Source organism: Phocoena sinus, chromosome 3, assembly GCF_008692025.1.
Source record: "Phocoena sinus isolate mPhoSin1 chromosome 3, mPhoSin1.pri, whole genome shotgun sequence".
NCBI classification, from domain to species: domain Eukaryota; kingdom Metazoa; phylum Chordata; class Mammalia; order Artiodactyla; family Phocoenidae; genus Phocoena; species Phocoena sinus.
The window spans coordinates 15,035,064-15,053,074 of NC_045765.1; the positions used below are offsets into that span (position 1 = coordinate 15,035,064).

The 18,011-nt window shown below is 38.4% G+C and overlaps 1 protein-coding gene across 2 annotated transcripts; it reads left to right on the forward strand.

Annotated features, from left to right (window-relative positions):
- Positions 1-965: 965 nt before the first annotated feature.
- TRIM58 (tripartite motif containing 58) lies at positions 966-17,756 on the forward strand. 2 transcript variants are annotated; one of them, XM_032628321.1, is made up of 6 exons: positions 966-1,464; positions 4,573-4,668; positions 7,572-7,802; positions 9,697-9,719; positions 9,816-9,916; positions 13,896-17,756. In XM_032628321.1, the coding sequence occupies exons 1-6, from the start codon at positions 1,042-1,044 to the stop codon at positions 14,483-14,485; spliced, it is 1,464 nt and encodes a 487-aa protein (XP_032484212.1). In that variant the 5' UTR covers positions 966-1,041; the 3' UTR covers positions 14,486-17,756. The 2 variants fall into 2 exon arrangements, with proteins under 2 accessions (XP_032484212.1, XP_032484214.1); XM_032628323.1 differs by lacking the exon at positions 7,572-7,802.
- Positions 17,757-18,011: the final 255 nt, after the last annotated feature.

Below are 18,011 nucleotides of genomic sequence, written 5' to 3' on the forward strand. Positions count from 1 at the left end.
CCAGGTATTAGTTTATACTTTTATGAGTTCTCCTGATGCATCTTAAGGTTCCCTTGAGAGCTGGGTCATTTGTCTTTTGCTTACCCTTGTGTCTGAGACTTGCAGTTTGTGCTGAGGAACACATATTGAAGGACTGAAGGATTTGCAACAGGCATGCCATGCGCATCTTTGCTTCAAACTCAGCAAAATGAAAATTACATTTTGTGCAGATGACAGACACTTTCCACATTTGTCTACTTTCTGGCTGACCTAATGACCTCACCATATTCATCCCAAGTAGGGATCACATCCTTTCTGTCAAATCATCTCTCTTCTTCTATATCTTTCTCAGCCTTCGCCACCTCACAGGTGCCACATATGCTTGAATTATTTCTTATAACCAGTGCCTTAACCTACGGCTTTGCCACCTCCAAGATATGCTTTGCAACAATCACAACATGTGTGCAGTCATTATAGGACTCACTGAACTGGGCCAGGTATTTATTTAAATGCTTTGCATTGTTGTTGGGCTATAGACCCATCATTATTATACACACATATTTTTTGGATCTCCCTATCAACCCACCTACCCAAATTTTTTATCATGGGCTAATTAACAGGAGGTAGAAAAAACAAAGTTTGGAAAAAAAAAAAAACTTTAAGAACTCATTATGCCGTATAAGGATAAGAAGGTCATGGGGTAGTTAGAAAATAATGGAAGGAAGGAGCTAAGCAATTCTCCAAATTTCCTGACAGTGAAAACATGAGAATTCGGGTTCCAATAAGGTATACTATGAGGGATTCCGTTAGAAATGATCAGTTTCCTAGGAGGCTAGGGTAACTAGAATGTTAATTTTATCCTTGTGGTTGAGGGTGCCTGAGTTACAACTTTTCCCTGGGAGTAGCTCATTTGGACTCTGGCCAGCGGATAAAACCCATCTTGGGTCTGTTTCTCATGCTGTGGGGTTCCTCCCTTCTGTGCCAGACCACCAGGGGAGATAGCGCAGGCAGCTGGGGAAGGCGGCTCTGCTATCAGCAGGGCCGGGCGAGGCCCGGCCGGCCATGGCCTCGGGGGGGCCCGGGGAGCGGCTGTGCGAGGAGGCTAGGTGCCCAGTGTGCCTGGATTTCCTGCAGAAACCGGTCAGCGTGGACTGCGGCCACAGCTTCTGCCTCAGATGCATCTCCGAGTTCTGCGAGAAGTCCGACAGTGCACAGAGCGGCCTCTATGCCTGTCCGCAGTGCCGGGGTCCCTTCAGGCTGGAGAGCTTCCGCCCCAACAGGCAGCTGGCCAGCCTGGTGGACAGCGTGCGGCAGCTGGGGCTCAGCGCGGGGCCCTCGGGGGCGCGCCTGTGTGTGAGGCACGGCGAGGAGCTGAGCCGCTTCTGTGAGGAGGACCAGGAGGCTCTGTGCTGGGTCTGTGACACCACCCCAGAGCACAGGAGCCACCGCACAACACCGCTGCAGGAGGCCGCCAGGTGCTACCAGGTGAGAGATGTTACCATGGCACGTGGAGGGCCACGATTCCTGGGTCTGGAAATGCTGATCTGTAACAGAGGAGCCGACTGTCAGAGGTGTGAAGAGTGCCTTGCTAGGGACAGAGCCAAATGCTACCACCTGATCTGAATGACCTGTGCCCTCCGCACCAACCACCCTCCTGGCTCACATTCACCTTGAGGTCTCCATGCCTTTGCTCCGTGCACACCCCCCCTTTAGGGACCCCTGTTCAGGAGCTCAGACATACTACTATTTTAGGTTGCCCTCCTCTCCCATGAAATTCTCCCTGGACATTTAATTTCATGCTGGTCTTAATTTTCCTGATGTTGATAATCTGGGTTCCACAGCTAGAGCTCTGGTGTAGAGGGCTGTGTTGTCCAATGGGCTCTTAGTTACAGGTGCACATAGTTACTGGAAACACTTCCGAATAACTATCATTTGTATAATGTCTTGCTTTTGCATAGTGTTTATCTCTATGTTAATTAATATTGTCACCAAAACAACCTTCATTTTTAAAAAAATTTTATTTTATTTTGGAGTATGGTTGATTTACAATGTTGTGTTAGTTTCAGGTGTACAGCAAAGTGATTCAATTATATATATACATATCTCCCTTCTTTTTCGGATTCTTTTCCAATATAGGTTATAACAGAATATTGAGTAGAGTTCCCTGTGCTATGCAGTAGGTCCTTGTTGATTATCTATTTTATATGTAGTAGTGTGTATATGTTAATCCCAAACTCCTAATTTATCCGTCCCCTGCCCTTTTCCACTTTGGTAACCATAAATTTGTTTTTGAAGTCTGCGAGCCTATTTCTGTTTTGTAAATACGTTCATTTGTATCATTTTTTTAGATTCCACATATAAGTGATATCATATGATATTTGTCTTTCTCTGTCTGACTTATTTCACTTAGTATGATAATCTCTAGGTCCATCCATGTTGCTGTAAATGGCATTGTTTCATTCTTTTTTATGGTTGAGTAATATCCCATTGTATATATGTACCACATCTTCTTTATCCGTCCATCTGTCAATGGACATTTAGGTTGTTTCCATGTCTTGGCTATTGTAAAAGTGCTGCAATGAACATTGGGGTGCATAAAGCAACCTTCACGTTTGAACATTTGCTAAGAATAGTTTCTGGATAGGCACAGGGCTCTGATCACCTTTAAAGCCTGCCAATGCATGTTACTCTGATGTAGAAATCCAGTAGCTAAGCACACCGGCCCTTCTCTAGTCAACACGTATTTGTGGACTTATGATGTGAGCATCCTCAATGAAAAGGTGACTCACATTGGAGTACCTGGCCCACAAAAGTGGCATCTGTGAAACCCTATGAAGAAGATTCTCCCTGCTGGTGCTCATCAAAAGTTTTTAGACATATCCTGAACACGTTTAAATTCTCAATATCTGGAACGGCTGCTAGCACAAAGGAGGTTAAAGTCATCTTTAATCTATCGACCTTTACCTGAAGTACTATCACGATGAAATAAAGTGCAAATATCAACTTTCTAAAATAATAATTTAATTAACAAATTATTATTAATAATTTATAATTTATAATATTTTGTATATTTATATTATGTACTATAATTTATAATAACAAGATAATTAGTAATAATAATTATTACTAATTATTTTAACTTTGATTGTTCTAAATCAAGGTTTGTGATTTTTTTTTCCCTCAACTTCCCTCTGGACCTACCAAGAAATAATCTTTCTTAGTGTTTCTTCTTGATTTTGGTTGTCTTCTGCAAAATTCAGTTGCTAGCTACTTTCTAGCTAGACTTTTGAAATATATTCCTGCCTTTTTTTCTTTTAATCCATAAGGTACTATATATTGCATGGATAATGTCATATTTCTAAGGAAGTTTTCTCTATTTCAGTAGCTCTTCAACTAAATACCAAATAAATATCTTCTAAACTCCTTAGCCTATCAATCAAGACATTCTAAGGCCCTAAGTTTTCTTACTATAACTCTTGTCTAAACCAATCATTCGATCCAGCAAAACTAGCCTAATCACTGTTGTCCCCAAACATGCCACAGGTTTTCACCTCCTTGCTTTTGCTTACAATTTCTTTTGTCCACAAGTGTTGAAGTATTCTATTCCTTCCAAACACTAAAAAAATTGCTAGTTTCTTCATCTTTTTAAATGCCTCCATGGATTCTACTGCTATTTTATGTGCTCTACCTTAGAATATTATCTTTAAAAAAGAACAACCTTGATGTGTAGGACTTGTTCAGTGACTTTGGGAAGAATTTCATTTTTTGTTTGCTAGTTTTTGTTTTTGTTTTGTTTTTTCTGAGACTTATTGAATGACTTTGAGAAGAGTTTTAAAATGTGTGTATGTGTCTATCTTTGTGTGTGTTCTTTGTAAATAAAATACATGTGTTTACCTCTAGCAGGGGTCCTAGGGTTGAAAGAGATTTACTTTTCATTAAATTATTTTTCTACCCCTTGTAAGATTTATGACATTCTGTATTTCTTTTTCATTTAGTAAATATTAACTTACAAGTTTTCTTCTGCCAAATATAATAAATACACTTCTGATTATAAAGTAATAAATAACTGTAAGCAGTTGAAATATATAGATATAAGGAATAGCATCACTTTTCAACCAAGAATTAGTATATGAGATTTTGTTTATTGAATATATTTTCATTGGTCTCTGCCTAGTTTTTATATATTCATCATAAGCATTTTTATTTTTCAAACTTGGTGCAAAGTTGCATGAAGTATACTTATTTTAATTTTCTTTATACTTGTATTTCTTGTCATTAAATATTCTGCAACGCCTTATTTTAATTCCATCCTGTGAAAATAAAATTTTCTCACTCCCGTATTTTTAACACTTTGGTTAATTACAGTTTTACTATTTAAAATACAATGAACACACTTTTAGATACATCTTTGATTCCATCTGGCATCAACATTTAAAAACATATTTATGTTTAACAGTTATTAACGAGGTCGAACATTTTTATATGTTTTCTGGGGCCTGTTTTAGCTGATCTTTGTATTTCCCCCCATACCCAGTCAATATTAAGTACTGAATGAGGGTATCTGTAACGGCTGCCGCATATCTTCCCAAACAGGTAAAGCTCCAGATGGCCCAGGAACATGTGAGGAAAGAGATGGAGGAAGCCTTGACTCAGGAGGCCAGTGTGGGAAGGAAAACTGTCATTTGGAAGGTGAGAGAATATTGGGGTTCAGGAGGCTAGCCTATTTGAAGGATCCAGATTTGGGTCACTAAATCATTCTTCCACCAGCACTCCAGCACTTTTGTTCCATCTACATAGGTACTCAAGAAAAAAAATCTCAGTTTCACCCTGGATCACCTCATCCCCTCAAATTATATTGTACAGTTGTGTTCTTTTTATCTCTGTTAATATGACCCCAATCCAAATTGTAAATAAACTTTACTGATTTTGATCTTACTCACTCACTTGATTTTACTCATCTTAACTCACAGCATCACCTAGAACAGAGTTTTGTACTGTCAGTACTAGTTTAAAAAATATATATTTGTTAGATGAATGAAATAGTAAATATTTCACATCACTTATATATATGAAATACAGGTTAATAGTCATCATCTTACATATAGAAAGACAGTCTGAATTTTCAGTCTTTTTCAGTCATCCATAAGTATTTTTTATCTTTATTATACCTCATCAGCTCTCTTTTTATTTATTTATTTATTTATTTATGGCTGTGTTGGGTCTTCGTTGCTGTGCATGGGCACAGCTCTAGTTGTGGCAAGTGGGGGCTACTCTTTATTGCGGTGTGCAGGCTTCTCATTGCAGTGGCTTCTCGTTGCGGAGCATGGGCTCTAGGCATGCAGGCCTCAGTAGTCGTGGCACACGGGCTCAGTAGTTGTGGCTTGCGGGCTCTAGAGCACAGGCTCAGTAGTTGTGGCGCATGGGCTTAGTTGCTCCATGGCATGTGAAATCTTCCTGGACCAGGGCTCAAACCCATGTCTTCTGCATTGGCAGGTGGATTCTTAACCACTGCACCACCTGGGAAGCCCCTCATAAGCTCTTTTTTTCTCTTACCTATTTATACATGCACACACACAAACATACACAGAGTGATTCTGAACCTGGCGCAGTGCTGCCTTCCAAGAGATATTTTGTAATATGTGTAGATGTTTTTGGTTGTCACAACTGGGAGAGGGTGGGTGCTCTACTAGCAACTCATGTGTAGAGGCCAGAAATGCTGCTAGACACCCTAATGCACAGGACAGTCACCTTTCCCCTAAAAAAATCACAGCAAAGAATCACCTGGTCTAATGTCAATAGGGTCAATATTGAGAAGCTGTATATGGAAATTACATAGGTGTTTTTATTTATATAATATGTATTATAATAGATATAGAATCTATTTTATAGAATATTTCTCTTCTCTGTCCTTCTCCAAGGAACCCTTTTATTTTTATAATTCTTTCTTCTTTTCTCAAAAATTTTGTCTTGTGCTCTGTTTTCTGACAATATTTTCATAAGGATTATTTTTGCTATATTTTTCTTCTGTGATAAGTCTTATCTTTTCCCATAGCTATGTATATTATATGTAAAGTTCATTGATAGTGATGTCTATTGATAATTTTTATTCTTTTTATGCTAACAATCCAAGTCAATTGTTTTTAATCCTGACCTGACCACAAATTTACAAAATCAGAAATTCCATATCTGAGATATGGGCTCCTTCATTTTTTGAACCCTCCGCTGATTATTCTAAAGTAGAGATGATTCTAAGATCCCTGTCCTAGGCCAAATAAACTAGCATGATTTTTACCTTTGAAAATGTATCTGTGTGAGCCAAAAGCAAAAAGCATGGGCTTAAATAAACTCTAAATTCTGTGAAAACCCTTAGCCTTTCTGTATCTGTAGATATAATTGTAGTACTCAGAAGGATGATATGAGAGAAGAGTGAATTGCAACTAAAACCCTCTGGACCATGTTATCTCTTATGACCCAAATATAATTCCACTGTTTTTCAATGACTGAGTTATTAGCACCACTCCTCAATAGCACAGCCTCCAACATGGAGAATGGGGGAGAAATTCAATGAGTTGTACCTTTCAGATCAGAATATGGAATTCACAGTTGGTTGACTTTAAAGAGGTCAGAATTATATGAATCTAGTTGTTTAGAAAGTGGCAGAAGGAGGTAGAAATGGGAAATTGGAGGAAAGAGTTGAATCTTACAAAATTTGAGGAAAATCGTTATTAGAATTCTTTTAAAGGCACTAGCTTGTGTTCTTAAATTGAACCAAAATGGTATAATGTTTAATAACGGACCAGAGAATTCAAAATGTGGAGAGACTATGGGAGGGCAATTTGCCTCTTATTCTTAGTTTAAAGCTACTTTTCCACACACCAGTCTCCAGAGAATAAAATTTAGATATATTAATGCTGTATCGAAATGTGTTCCTTAGGTCTATTAAAAAATTATAGAGGTGAGATTTGGGTAGAAATCAAGATGAATTCCCTGAACCTTTGCAATAAGTGACCTGAGAATAACTTATTTCTTTCTTGGCTCTGCAGAGAATGTTAGCCTTACAGTTTCATGATTACCACATTATTGAGGAAGATTTTCTAATCTCTATAAACATTTTCTTATTCACATTTACAAATCCAGGTCTCTCTAATCTCTCTTCATAATTCAGTTATTTCCACACAGTTCTCATTCCAGTGACTAAGAGTAAATTTTCACTTCTATTGAGCAACTACTCTATGTTAGTCACTGTGCTCAACAGTTTGGGAATTCTAATTCCCAGACCCTTCTTTTCCCCCATTTTATATACGGTACTGAAACTTGAATATGGAAGTGCCTTGTCCTCAAGTCCATGGAAATGGGATCCCAAATCCAACAGTATTTCTCAAACTCTAAGTTTGAAAACTCTAGCAGGCCACTTCTCATGAGTAGTCTCTGGCTTCTGCATGTTGTTAGAATGCAGTGGGTCCGTTCATAGAGTTATGAAGATGAGATCACTCCAGACATTGCCGTCTCCAGCTTCGTCATCCCATCCGTGAAGGTGGAGGCCAAATGCTCTGCCCCATCTGCTGATCATTCGATGCACTGTGTCACTCCAGGAGAAAGTGGAAATGCAGAGGCAGCGCTTCAGGTTGGAGTTTGAAAAGTATCGAGGCTTACTAGCCCTGGAGGAGCAACTGCAGCTTAGAAGACTGGAGGAGGAGGAGCGAGCCACCCTGCAGAGACTGCGGGAGAGCAAGAACCGGCTGGTTCAGCAGAGCAGGGCCTTGAAGGATCTGGCAGAGGAGCTGGAGGAGAGGTGCCAGCGCCCAGCCCTGGGTCTGCTGGAGGTGGGGCTGGGTGCCTGGGAGGGGAGGGATGGGTAGACTTGAGAACAAGGGGACAAATAGCAGCTTTCACAGACAAACAGCTTAAGCATTTATGATCTTTAGGGAAAGGGCACCCTAGAATTTACTTGGAAAACATCTTAATTCTGAATCCTAGCATCAGAATCTGAAGGGACCCTAGAGAATCATATAAAATAGTTCATACTAAAGACAAAACTTAAATATTTTTAAAACTAAAATCAATTTAATGATTTACATATGATTAAACAGAAAAAGGACAATCTGTAACCTCAAAATCGGTCAGTGATGATATTGCTGTATTTCAGTGATGGCCAATCCCCAAAAGTCTTGTTAACCCATTTAAATGTCAATAGCCAAAAGTATGAGTAATATTTTAAATTGTCCACCTTGAAATTCGCACGTTAATTTCTAAGACAAATGCTAATTTTCTAGCCCATATTGCATGACTATTCCAGGTGTGGTAGGGAGAGATTGCCTGGGCTCCATGCAGCTTGCCCACGCTATATTTGAGATTATAGAGCAAAGAGACAAATAACAGGGAAAAGGAAATATTTCCTTTTAATCCTCCTTGAAGGCATTGAATCCCAGGTGAACTGAGAAAGTCATCGTTGTTGCTGGATGCATGCTATCATGATAGAACTCACTGCAATAGAAATTTTCTGGGCACGCTTCATTGTATCTCATCCCCAGTGCCTCATTTAGGGATTTCTGAACTAAGTAATTCCTATCCTCATACAAGTACTGTGATAAATAGCACTGGTTACGGAGTGGGGGGGGTCATTAAATGAATGCATTTACAAAACACTTTTTATTTAATTTGTCCCATTTTGTCTTCAATATATCTATATATCAGTAAAACTTGTGTTGTTGTTATTTGTATTGTTATTATTATTTTTATTAGTATTGCTATGCCCACTTCCTAGTGAGCAAACTGTCAGAAAGGGATACATTTTCTAAATTTCAGATAGTAAATAAACACAAGAACTCTGGCATTTTCAATAATATTCATTGTCTCATCTTACCATATCTCAAAACACAATGTATATAAAGTTATCGTTTATTAGCACTGAAGAAATGTTAAAATGTCTTATAAATCTTAGGGGGAATATATTCTCAAATAATTTAGTTTCATTTTTATACCCTCTTTTCCCTTTCTTTCTCAGTACCAGTAAGCTGTATTTCACCAGCAATGGCCAAAAACAAGGCCTGTCATTCTGATGAAAAGTAAAGCTAATCATTTCCCTTGTTTTTATGCCCTGTCAAAATTAATCTGACAGGTGGCTATTTTTTAGAGGGAGAGGGGAAATGCAATGCAGGTGATTTATTTAGTAATCTACTTTGAGGTAAAATGTTGCTAGATATTAATGACTTCTATTTTTATCCACTTAGGTAATTTAGACATGGTATGTTGGTTCAAAGAATGAGGAATTTAGGGTTTTCTTAAAAGGACATTGAGAGCAACATTTTATGTCTAACCTTTCACTGTTACTCAAATAAATTCTGAAGATACTTAGAATCTGTTTTTACCCTAATTGCATTCACAGAATGTAACTCTTTACTAAAATATTGAAATGTCAGAATTATCAATTCAGAAAATAGTTAAACCAATAGATATTATAGGAATTAACCTAAACTTTGTGTGGTCTGATTTTATTTTAATAGAGGCAAACTGATTATATTATTTTAAATTCATGAGAAAACTCAACAAAAGCCTGTTTTTAGCTTTTATTAAGAGAGAGTCATGTTTCTTATAGATTTACCTTAATAGTTAATGATTTCCAATAATTCCTAAAGAGATGTTCATGGTGTGTCCCCAGTCTGTCAAAAGCAGTTCAGAGGTCTAACTCACACCTACTTGTTTCTCTTTCATTTTCAGGGTGCGGGAGGAGCCTTGAGCCGGTATGTTTACTTTCTGAATCAAAGAATGGGTTGGGAGAGGCTGGGGAGGATGGTGGATAACCCTACTGAGAACTGTGGGTTCTGCGCTCTTCTCAGAAGTAAGAGTGTCACACGGCTGGATCTGGAGACCATCCCCATGGAGCTGAAGACAATGTGTCGCATCCCTGGGATGAGGGAAATGTTGAGAAAGTTCCAAGGTAGGCTGCATTTTAGAGCTCGAGGAACTATGACACCTGGAATTTGGCTCTTATTGCAATTTGTCACTGTACCAGTCAGGCTATAGTAACAAACAGAACCCAAAGTTTAGTGGCTAAAATCAGAAAGGTTTTATTTCGAGATCATGTTTTAGGTTAATTACTAGATTGTGGAGGCTTTAATTTCACATAATCTCACTCTGGGGCCCCGTGCAGACAGAGTCCCACCTCCTTCCTGTTACTGGTAGCCATGGAAAAGGGCAAGATTATGATGAATCATGCACTACTCCGAAGTGGCACACAGGGCTTTCCTGAAGATTTTATTGATAGAAGTGAGTCACACGTTTATGCCAAACTACAAGGGAGGAAGGGAGAGAGCACCGTGCTCAGAATAAAAAAAAAAGAATGTTGAGATACTTCTGAATAGTCTGAAAGAATATCAGAGTCACTGACACCCACATAAGCTACATTTGGTTAGAATGGTGGGCTTGAAAGTGATATTAGCTGTGATATAAGTAACATTAGTTCTAATCAATCTCCGTTTCCTTGTTTATAAAATGCTAAAAAATTGTATTGTTTGGAGGACAAAATGAAACATTTGAAAACAGAAAATCATCAATATATGAAAGCATTGCAGTGTATCAAATAATATAAGGTTTGGATTATTTTATTATCTGGCAATTTGATGAATTTCTTAAATTAGATAGTTAATAAAGCCAAAAATATTCAGTCAGTTATGTTTAAGTACTCTCTGTAGGCTCTGTGGTATTATAATTAGTTTGTTTGGTCCTATTATGTTGTTTTTTAAAACAGTAACCGTTCAATACTTTTAATTTCTTTTCTATATTCAATTTATACCAAGTAATGAAAACAGACAGTGGCTAAATAGTGGCTTTATTACTTACAGGGAAACCACTTTGTCCCATGATGAGAAAACCCATCTTATCAGTCCTGTTCAATGATTTAATCAATGTTCTGATGGGCAAAGTAATATGTACTAACTGCATGAAATGTTGCAAGTTACTACACTCTCATAATCAGTGTCTCCATATTCCCACTTATTTTTACTGAATTAACTAATCAATTCCACATATATTGTGTACTTTATGACAGCAACTCTTCTAAACATTCGAATATAAAATTGAACAGTAACGTCAACTTACAAATCTACAGCTTCATGTTGCATATATTTGCTTAAATTATGCAAAATACACAGAATGTTAGAAGATGATACAGAATATTGAAAAAAAGAATAAATTAAGGGTGGCTGGAAGTTCTGGGGTTAGGGCATCTAATTTGGAATTTGATCATTGAGGAAAGCATTCCAGGCATCAGAAATGAGTGCCAAGGCCTGAGATGGAAATATGGAAGATGCATTCCAGGAGCTATGAGGAGTTCTGTGAGGCTGTGGTGGAGTGAGTGAGGGGAGAGCTGGGGAGGCCAAGAGAAGTCCAAGTAGCACAGGACCCAACAGGCAGGCCACTGTGAGCAATGCTTTACCTCCAAGTGAAATAGAACATCAGTTAAAAGCTGTAAATGGAGGAATAAGATGATTGGATTAATGTTTTGTGGCGATCACTCTGTGTGCTTTATTGAGAATAAATTACAGAGGGGAAAGTCTTGATGTGGGAAAGCCAGTTAGGATCCGTTGTAATAATCCAATCAGAGACGATTGTCCATTGGACAAGGGTAGTAGTACTGGAGGTGCAGAGAAATGGACAGAATCTTGGTGTTTTGAAGGCAAAGCTGGCAAGATCTGCTGTTGGATTAGATATGAGGTGTCAGAGAAGGAGAAAAGTCGTGAATGATTCCAAGGTTTAAATCTCCAGAATTGGGTAATGAAATTGCTGTTTACATTGACAGGTAAAGCTGCAGGTGAGGCAGAAAAAGGGAAATGGGTTTTAGACACATCAATGCTGTGATGAATGTTAAATATCCAAATGTTGATGTCAGGTACACAGATGAATTTACAAATATGGAGTTCCAGGAGAAAAGTCTAGGCTAGATATATATATATATTTGGAATTAGTAAGCATATGAATGGAATTTAATGAATGCAATGTGCCTGCCAGCCCCAGAACACATCAGAAGTGATCTGAGAAAGAGGCAAGAGGTCCCAATCCTGAGACCATTGGCTTCTCGAATAGCAGTGATGGAGGAGAAGAGGAGAAAACAGCGAAGGAAACCAAGAAGGGGAGGCCAGTGGAGAGGGAGGGAAAGCATGATGACTGGTGTCTTTGGGAAAGAGACGTGAAGTTTCCCAGGACAAAAGGATTCTCAACAGTGTTGAGTGCTACAGAAAAGTCATTTAAGGTGAACTTTAAGGACTGATCATTTATCAATGCATGGGGCACTGGGAAGAAGGAGTAGTTTGCTTAAGATATTATTCTGTCTTGGTGAGCAACTGAGTTTAAGAAAGAAGAGGTAGGGAGAGGAACTGGAGATAGATGTATTAACAACTATTTCACAGATTTATTTTCTTATAAATGGAGCAAATAAGTGTGCTGGAGTGGGAATGATGCATGATGACATGACATCTGTTAAATAGGCCTAACACAATTCCACGGAGACCCCCTTTTCAATTCCCATTATTTATGACAGGAAAATCATATAATTTGGGAAAATCACATGATCTCTTGGACTCTGAGTCTCCTCATCTACAATATGAGGATGATAGTGGCACCCTTGAGGGTGGGGTTCCATGGGATAGTATAGATGAGGTACTACTTATATGACCCATTCAGGTTGGAGTATCAATAAAAGATAGTTAGAAGTGGTTTAGAGACAAATAAGAATAGCAGTCAGCATCTTAGTATTTGTTATTAGTATATTAAAAATTAAAATATGATTAATGAAATTTACTAATTTTGAATGTTTACCAAAAAAAAAGACACTGAATATTTTACATCCTCCCTTCTTCACTGAGGTCATTTCATTTGTAGATGTATCTATTGATTATATGTACAAATAAAATTTCATATCAATCTCACTGGGACTTCACAGTATCAGTAGTAGTTTTCTATTGCTGCATAGCAAAGTACCACAAACTTAGCTACCCAAAACCACATCCAGTTATTTCACAGTTCTTCAGATCGGATAACCACATGGGATCAGCTGGCATCTCTGCTTAAGATTTCATAAGATCAGAAATCAAGGTGTTGACCAGGCTGGGCTTCTCTAAAGGATCCAGGGAAGAGTCCACTTGCAAGCTTATTCAGTTTGTTGATGTAAAGCAGTTCCTTGCAGTTGTGGGACTGAGATTTCTATCTCCTTGCTGGTTATCAGTTGGGGGTCACTCACCCTTCTCCTCAGCTGTGGCCCACTCCATCTTCAAAGGCAGCAATGACACATCAAATCCAAATCTCTCTGATTTTCACTTCTGGTGGCAGCCTGATAGCCAAAGAAACCTCTCTGATTTTAAAAGGTGATTTTATTAGACCCACTCAGATAATCTCCCTCTTGTCACATAATATAACAGAATCATGAGAGTACCACCAGGGTCTGAAGGTCATGAGGCTCATCTTGGAATTCTTCCTATCATAGTAACATAGCTTTGAAAGTGGTGGATTTTATACCAATGAATTTTTCCTGTAGGCTTTGAGGAGAAAAAAAATCCCAAGGGAGCTGTAAATTTTATTTTAAATGCAGATCTTCCAGAGAGCACCAAAGATCTTCCAAAGTACTCTGGATAGAGATAAAAGGAATCTAAATGGTCATGCACATGGTTTGTCTTATCATCAATGGTGATGTTTGAACTGGGGCAGTAATGAGTCCTGGATTATGCAGACATAGCAGTGGAATACACTCAAAAGCAATGAAGCATATACTCATCGACCTGCAAGGTGAAATACATATTTTGTTATCTCCAGGAGTTATTAGAGGGAGAGTGAGGAATGGCGTGACAGTTCTCAATATCATGGCTTCCTAGGTTTTCACCAGTCTTTTCTGTTCTTTTACATGTTCCACAAAATTCTTTCTGCAGTTGACATAAAACTGGATCCCGCCACAGCACATCCCAGCCTCCTCTTGACTGCTGACCTGCGCAGTGTGCAGGATGGAGAACTATGGAGGGATGTCCCCAACAACCCTGAGCGATTTGACACATGGCCTTGTATCCTGGGTTTGCAGAACTTCTCATCAGGGAGGCATTACTGGGAAGTCATGGTGGGAGAAAGAGCAGAATGGGGATTAGGTGTCTGTCAAGACACAGTGTCAAGAAAGGGGGAAACCACACCATCTCCTGAGAACGGGGTCTGGGCCATGTGGCTACTGAAAGGGAGTGAGTACATGGTCCTTGCCTCTCCATCAGTTCCTCTCCTCCACCTGGAACGGCCCCGCTGCATTGGGATTTTCTTGGACTATGAAGCAGGTGAAATCTCCTTTTACAACCTCACACATGGGTCTCATATTTACACGTTCAATCACCTTTTCTCTGGTTTTCTTCGACCTTATTTTTTCATTTGTGACACGACTCCTCTTATCTTACCACCTACGACAGAAGTGGAGTTAGAAAATTGGGCATCCAGGGGTCATTTTCACCCTGCTTCTAACATTAGAGACGATCCTTCCTAAAATTCTGTTGCTAAGATACACCCCAAGCCTAGTAAAGTTTCCTGGAGTAGAATGGAGGGTATACATATGTGAAGGCTCAACAGATGTCCCCATTTAGGTCAGCACTTCATTCCTTGTCACTATGGACATTTTCCCATAGGGGCAAAAGAGAAAATATAAAAATATTTGTGTTTGGACAAGGATTGTATAGAATAGTAATTTTAGAAATGGAGCAGGCTTACCACTCTTTTCCCAAATGGCTCTACATACTTTCTTGATGTGTTTTCCTCAAATGAATGGACCTCATATTAAACAAAGATATCTATACATTTATTTTAATGTCTCATTCCTTTTAATATCTCTTCATTCCAATCTTCCATATATTAAGAATTAGAAATGGCAATTCTTAAATTGGTTCAGAACAGTCCAATATTGTTCTAGCATCAGCTCCGTAATTCTTTTTCCTCCTCCTTATTTTCCTTCTCTTATTTTCTCCTCTTTCTCTGTCTCTCTGCCTCTGCATCTTTCTGTCTCTGTCTCTCTCACTTTTGCTCTTTATTGCTTCTTTCTTCTTTTCTTGCTTTATACCTCTTATTGTTTAACCTTCCATTTCCTTCTATTAATATATTAATCTATTAATATATTCAGAACCATCCCTTTATATATTCATGATTCCTATGACTATTCAATTACCCTTTAAATCCTCTTCACTCAGGGGTCAATTTTTGAGAATGATGAAATTCATTCCTCTGATTCTAATATCACTGAGCCTCATGCCTTATCCCTTACAACTTTCTCCTTTATCTTTGGATACATTTTTTTTAATTGAAGCATAGTTGATTTACAGTATTGTGTTAGTTTCAGGTGTACAGCATCGATACATTTTTTAGAGTAGAAATTTCTCAGAATTCTGATTCAACTAGTTCTTTGACCTAGTCATTACCTAGTTGTAAGACTTCAAACAAGCAACCTCTCTCAGTCTCAGCTACTTAGTATGTTTCCTGTACATGGAACAATGATATTGACCTCCCAATGTTTGGGGAAATAAGTAAGGTTGTGATTTATATGATTGGTTTAAATTCAACTTTACTACTTAAATACAATGTAAAAATGACCAGAATGATGAAATGATAATAATATTTGACTTATTTTAAAAGTATGTTCTGTACATTTCCAACAAAATTCTTAAAAATTATTGAAAGCTAACTCTGCTACCATCTTTCTCTATATCTATGTCTAATAAATAATTGCTAACCAAATGCTAAAATGCTAAATAATTATTAATTAATAGAAAATTTAGATAACCTAATCCTGATAATAATCCACCAAGACTTTAATCCTCTACTTTAACTCTACCTTGACTTTTAAGGAGCTTTTCTTATCTATAGAGATTTCTTTGACTAAAATCTTTCACATATTTTGCAATAACATTACTAATATAGTTTTCTTTCTATATTAGTATATTTCTTTTCAGACTTTTTACATTTGGAGGAACATTATGGAGTATAATAATTTTAGAAATAGCAAAATTTTATCAAACTGTATTTCCAGATGGCTCTACATATTTTATTGAAGGGGCCTTGTATTAAACAAAGATTTCTGTATATTCATATTTGATACATGTATGTTTGATCATGAACAAACAATTCCCCTCTTTGTCTCTTTTGGAAACAGAGGTAATAATAATGTACCCTTACATCCCTCTTGTTGATATTTTATATACCATGAATTCTCTAGGCCTTTTCTGTTCATGAACTAAGTAGAAACTGGCTCATGCAGTGGGTCTCAGTTCATGCTTCCCCATGATCAGGGCTTAAATGAGGCATGGCAACTTATTGTAACACTTGAGTGTCCATGTCACTATAGGGCCAGCAATTATGAGAGGAGTCATGACAGAGAACATACACTCAGAGCAGTAGAGCCCCTTCCCCATAGGGATCAAGAGGGACAGGGTCACTGGTCTAAGATCATGTCACCCCAGGGGCTCCCATTCACCAGGACAAGGAAGCCTCATGGCCTCAGGCCTGCTACCCTCTTCAAGGGGTGAAAAGGGAATCCCACGAATGGCTCCTCCCTACCAAGAAAGCTAACATCCTAGTCTCCACTGTCACCCTTTAATCCTATTATCCCAATGTGCATCTTATCATGAGGTATGTTAGTTACTAAACCAACTTAAATCTTTCTTCATCCCTTGCATTCCAAGTTTCACAAAGCTTTGTGCATCTCCTATTATTGTCCCTACTCCTTCCCTTCCCAATTCCATACACACACACACACACACACACACACATATACACTCACACACACACACTCACTCATACACAATACACAGAATCTTTTCCAGTGGATAAAGACTCCATTTTTTCAGTTACTCAGGCCAACAATCTGGCTAACTCCTTTCTTGATTTTACTTTCTCATATCTAGTCCATCAGTAAGCCCTGTTGGCTCTACCTTCAGCATATATCTAGAGTTCAGCCAGAGCTAACCTAACCACTCTGCTGCTAAAACCATCGTCTTAACATCCAGCCTCTCCCTCTGGGTTGTTACATTAGTTTCCTAACAATAATCCTGGCTTTACCTCGGCCACTTCTGTGTCCTTTCTCAATGCGGCAGCCAGACTGATCCTTTTAGCACCCAAGATTGTAGTACCATTGCAGCTACCTTCCATCCAACTTATAGTTATAGCCAAAATCTTTACAACAAAGCCTCAGACCCTAGAAGATCTGAGCACAAGTTCCTACTCTGATTCTGACTCCCTCCCCTTACTTCCCCTTTTATTATTCTCCATCTATTCTGGCCTCCTGGCTGGGTTTACACCACCAGGCACTTCCTACTATTGGGCCTTTCTCCCAGCTGTGCCTTCTACCTGCAGTTTCCTTTTCCCAGATGCTTCTTTAATTCATTCCCTTTCTTTCTTTAAGGCTGCTCAAATCCAGCTTCTCAGAACTATACAACCTGACCTACCCCAGAACCCACCCAGAGCTTACCCTCCCACTCCCCTTCACTGGGCCCAATGGAGGCTCTTTTCTTCAATATAGTACTTATCAGCTTCTAATATATTTTATTGTTATCCTATTTATTGGGTTTATTTTTATTTATTTATTTTTGCTTTTGCCTTTTCTGGATAGAATGTAAGCATCCTGAGGGAGGATCATTGTCTATTGATAATGATATATCTGACATATCTCAAGCACCTCAAGTACTGGTTTGTATGTGGTTATCACTCAATGCATACTTGTTGAATAAATAAATGATTAACTTTTTGTGGACAGAATTCTGGGTCTGAAAATATTTTGTGAAATGTAATATAGTGGTATTATTATTAATTTATAACTAGACTACCACTGACATAAAGCTTAATGTCAAGTTCTAAATGAGTAAAAGCAATGCTTAAGTGTAGAGGAAATTTGAATAGAAGGCTAAATTTGAATAGAGGAAATTTGAATAGAGGTAATGATTCTCATGACATGATGAATTGCTGTGCCCAGGAATGGTTCCACTGAGCCTCCTGTAGCTTTGATTCCCTATGACAATACGACACCTTTG

Excerpts from the sequence above, each read along its gene's own strand:
- TRIM58 (XM_032628321.1), top strand. The coding sequence starts at position 1,042 with ATGGCCTCGGGGGGGCCCGGGGAGCGGCTGTGCGAGGAGGCTAGGTGC. Across the intron at positions 7,803-9,696 it reads CAGCCCTGGGTCTGCTGGAG|GGTGCGGGAGGAGCCTTGAG; the intron begins GTGGGGCTGGGT and ends TTTCATTTTCAG. Across the intron at positions 9,720-9,815 it reads GCGGGAGGAGCCTTGAGCCG|AAGTAAGAGTGTCACACGGC; the intron begins GTATGTTTACTT and ends CGCTCTTCTCAG.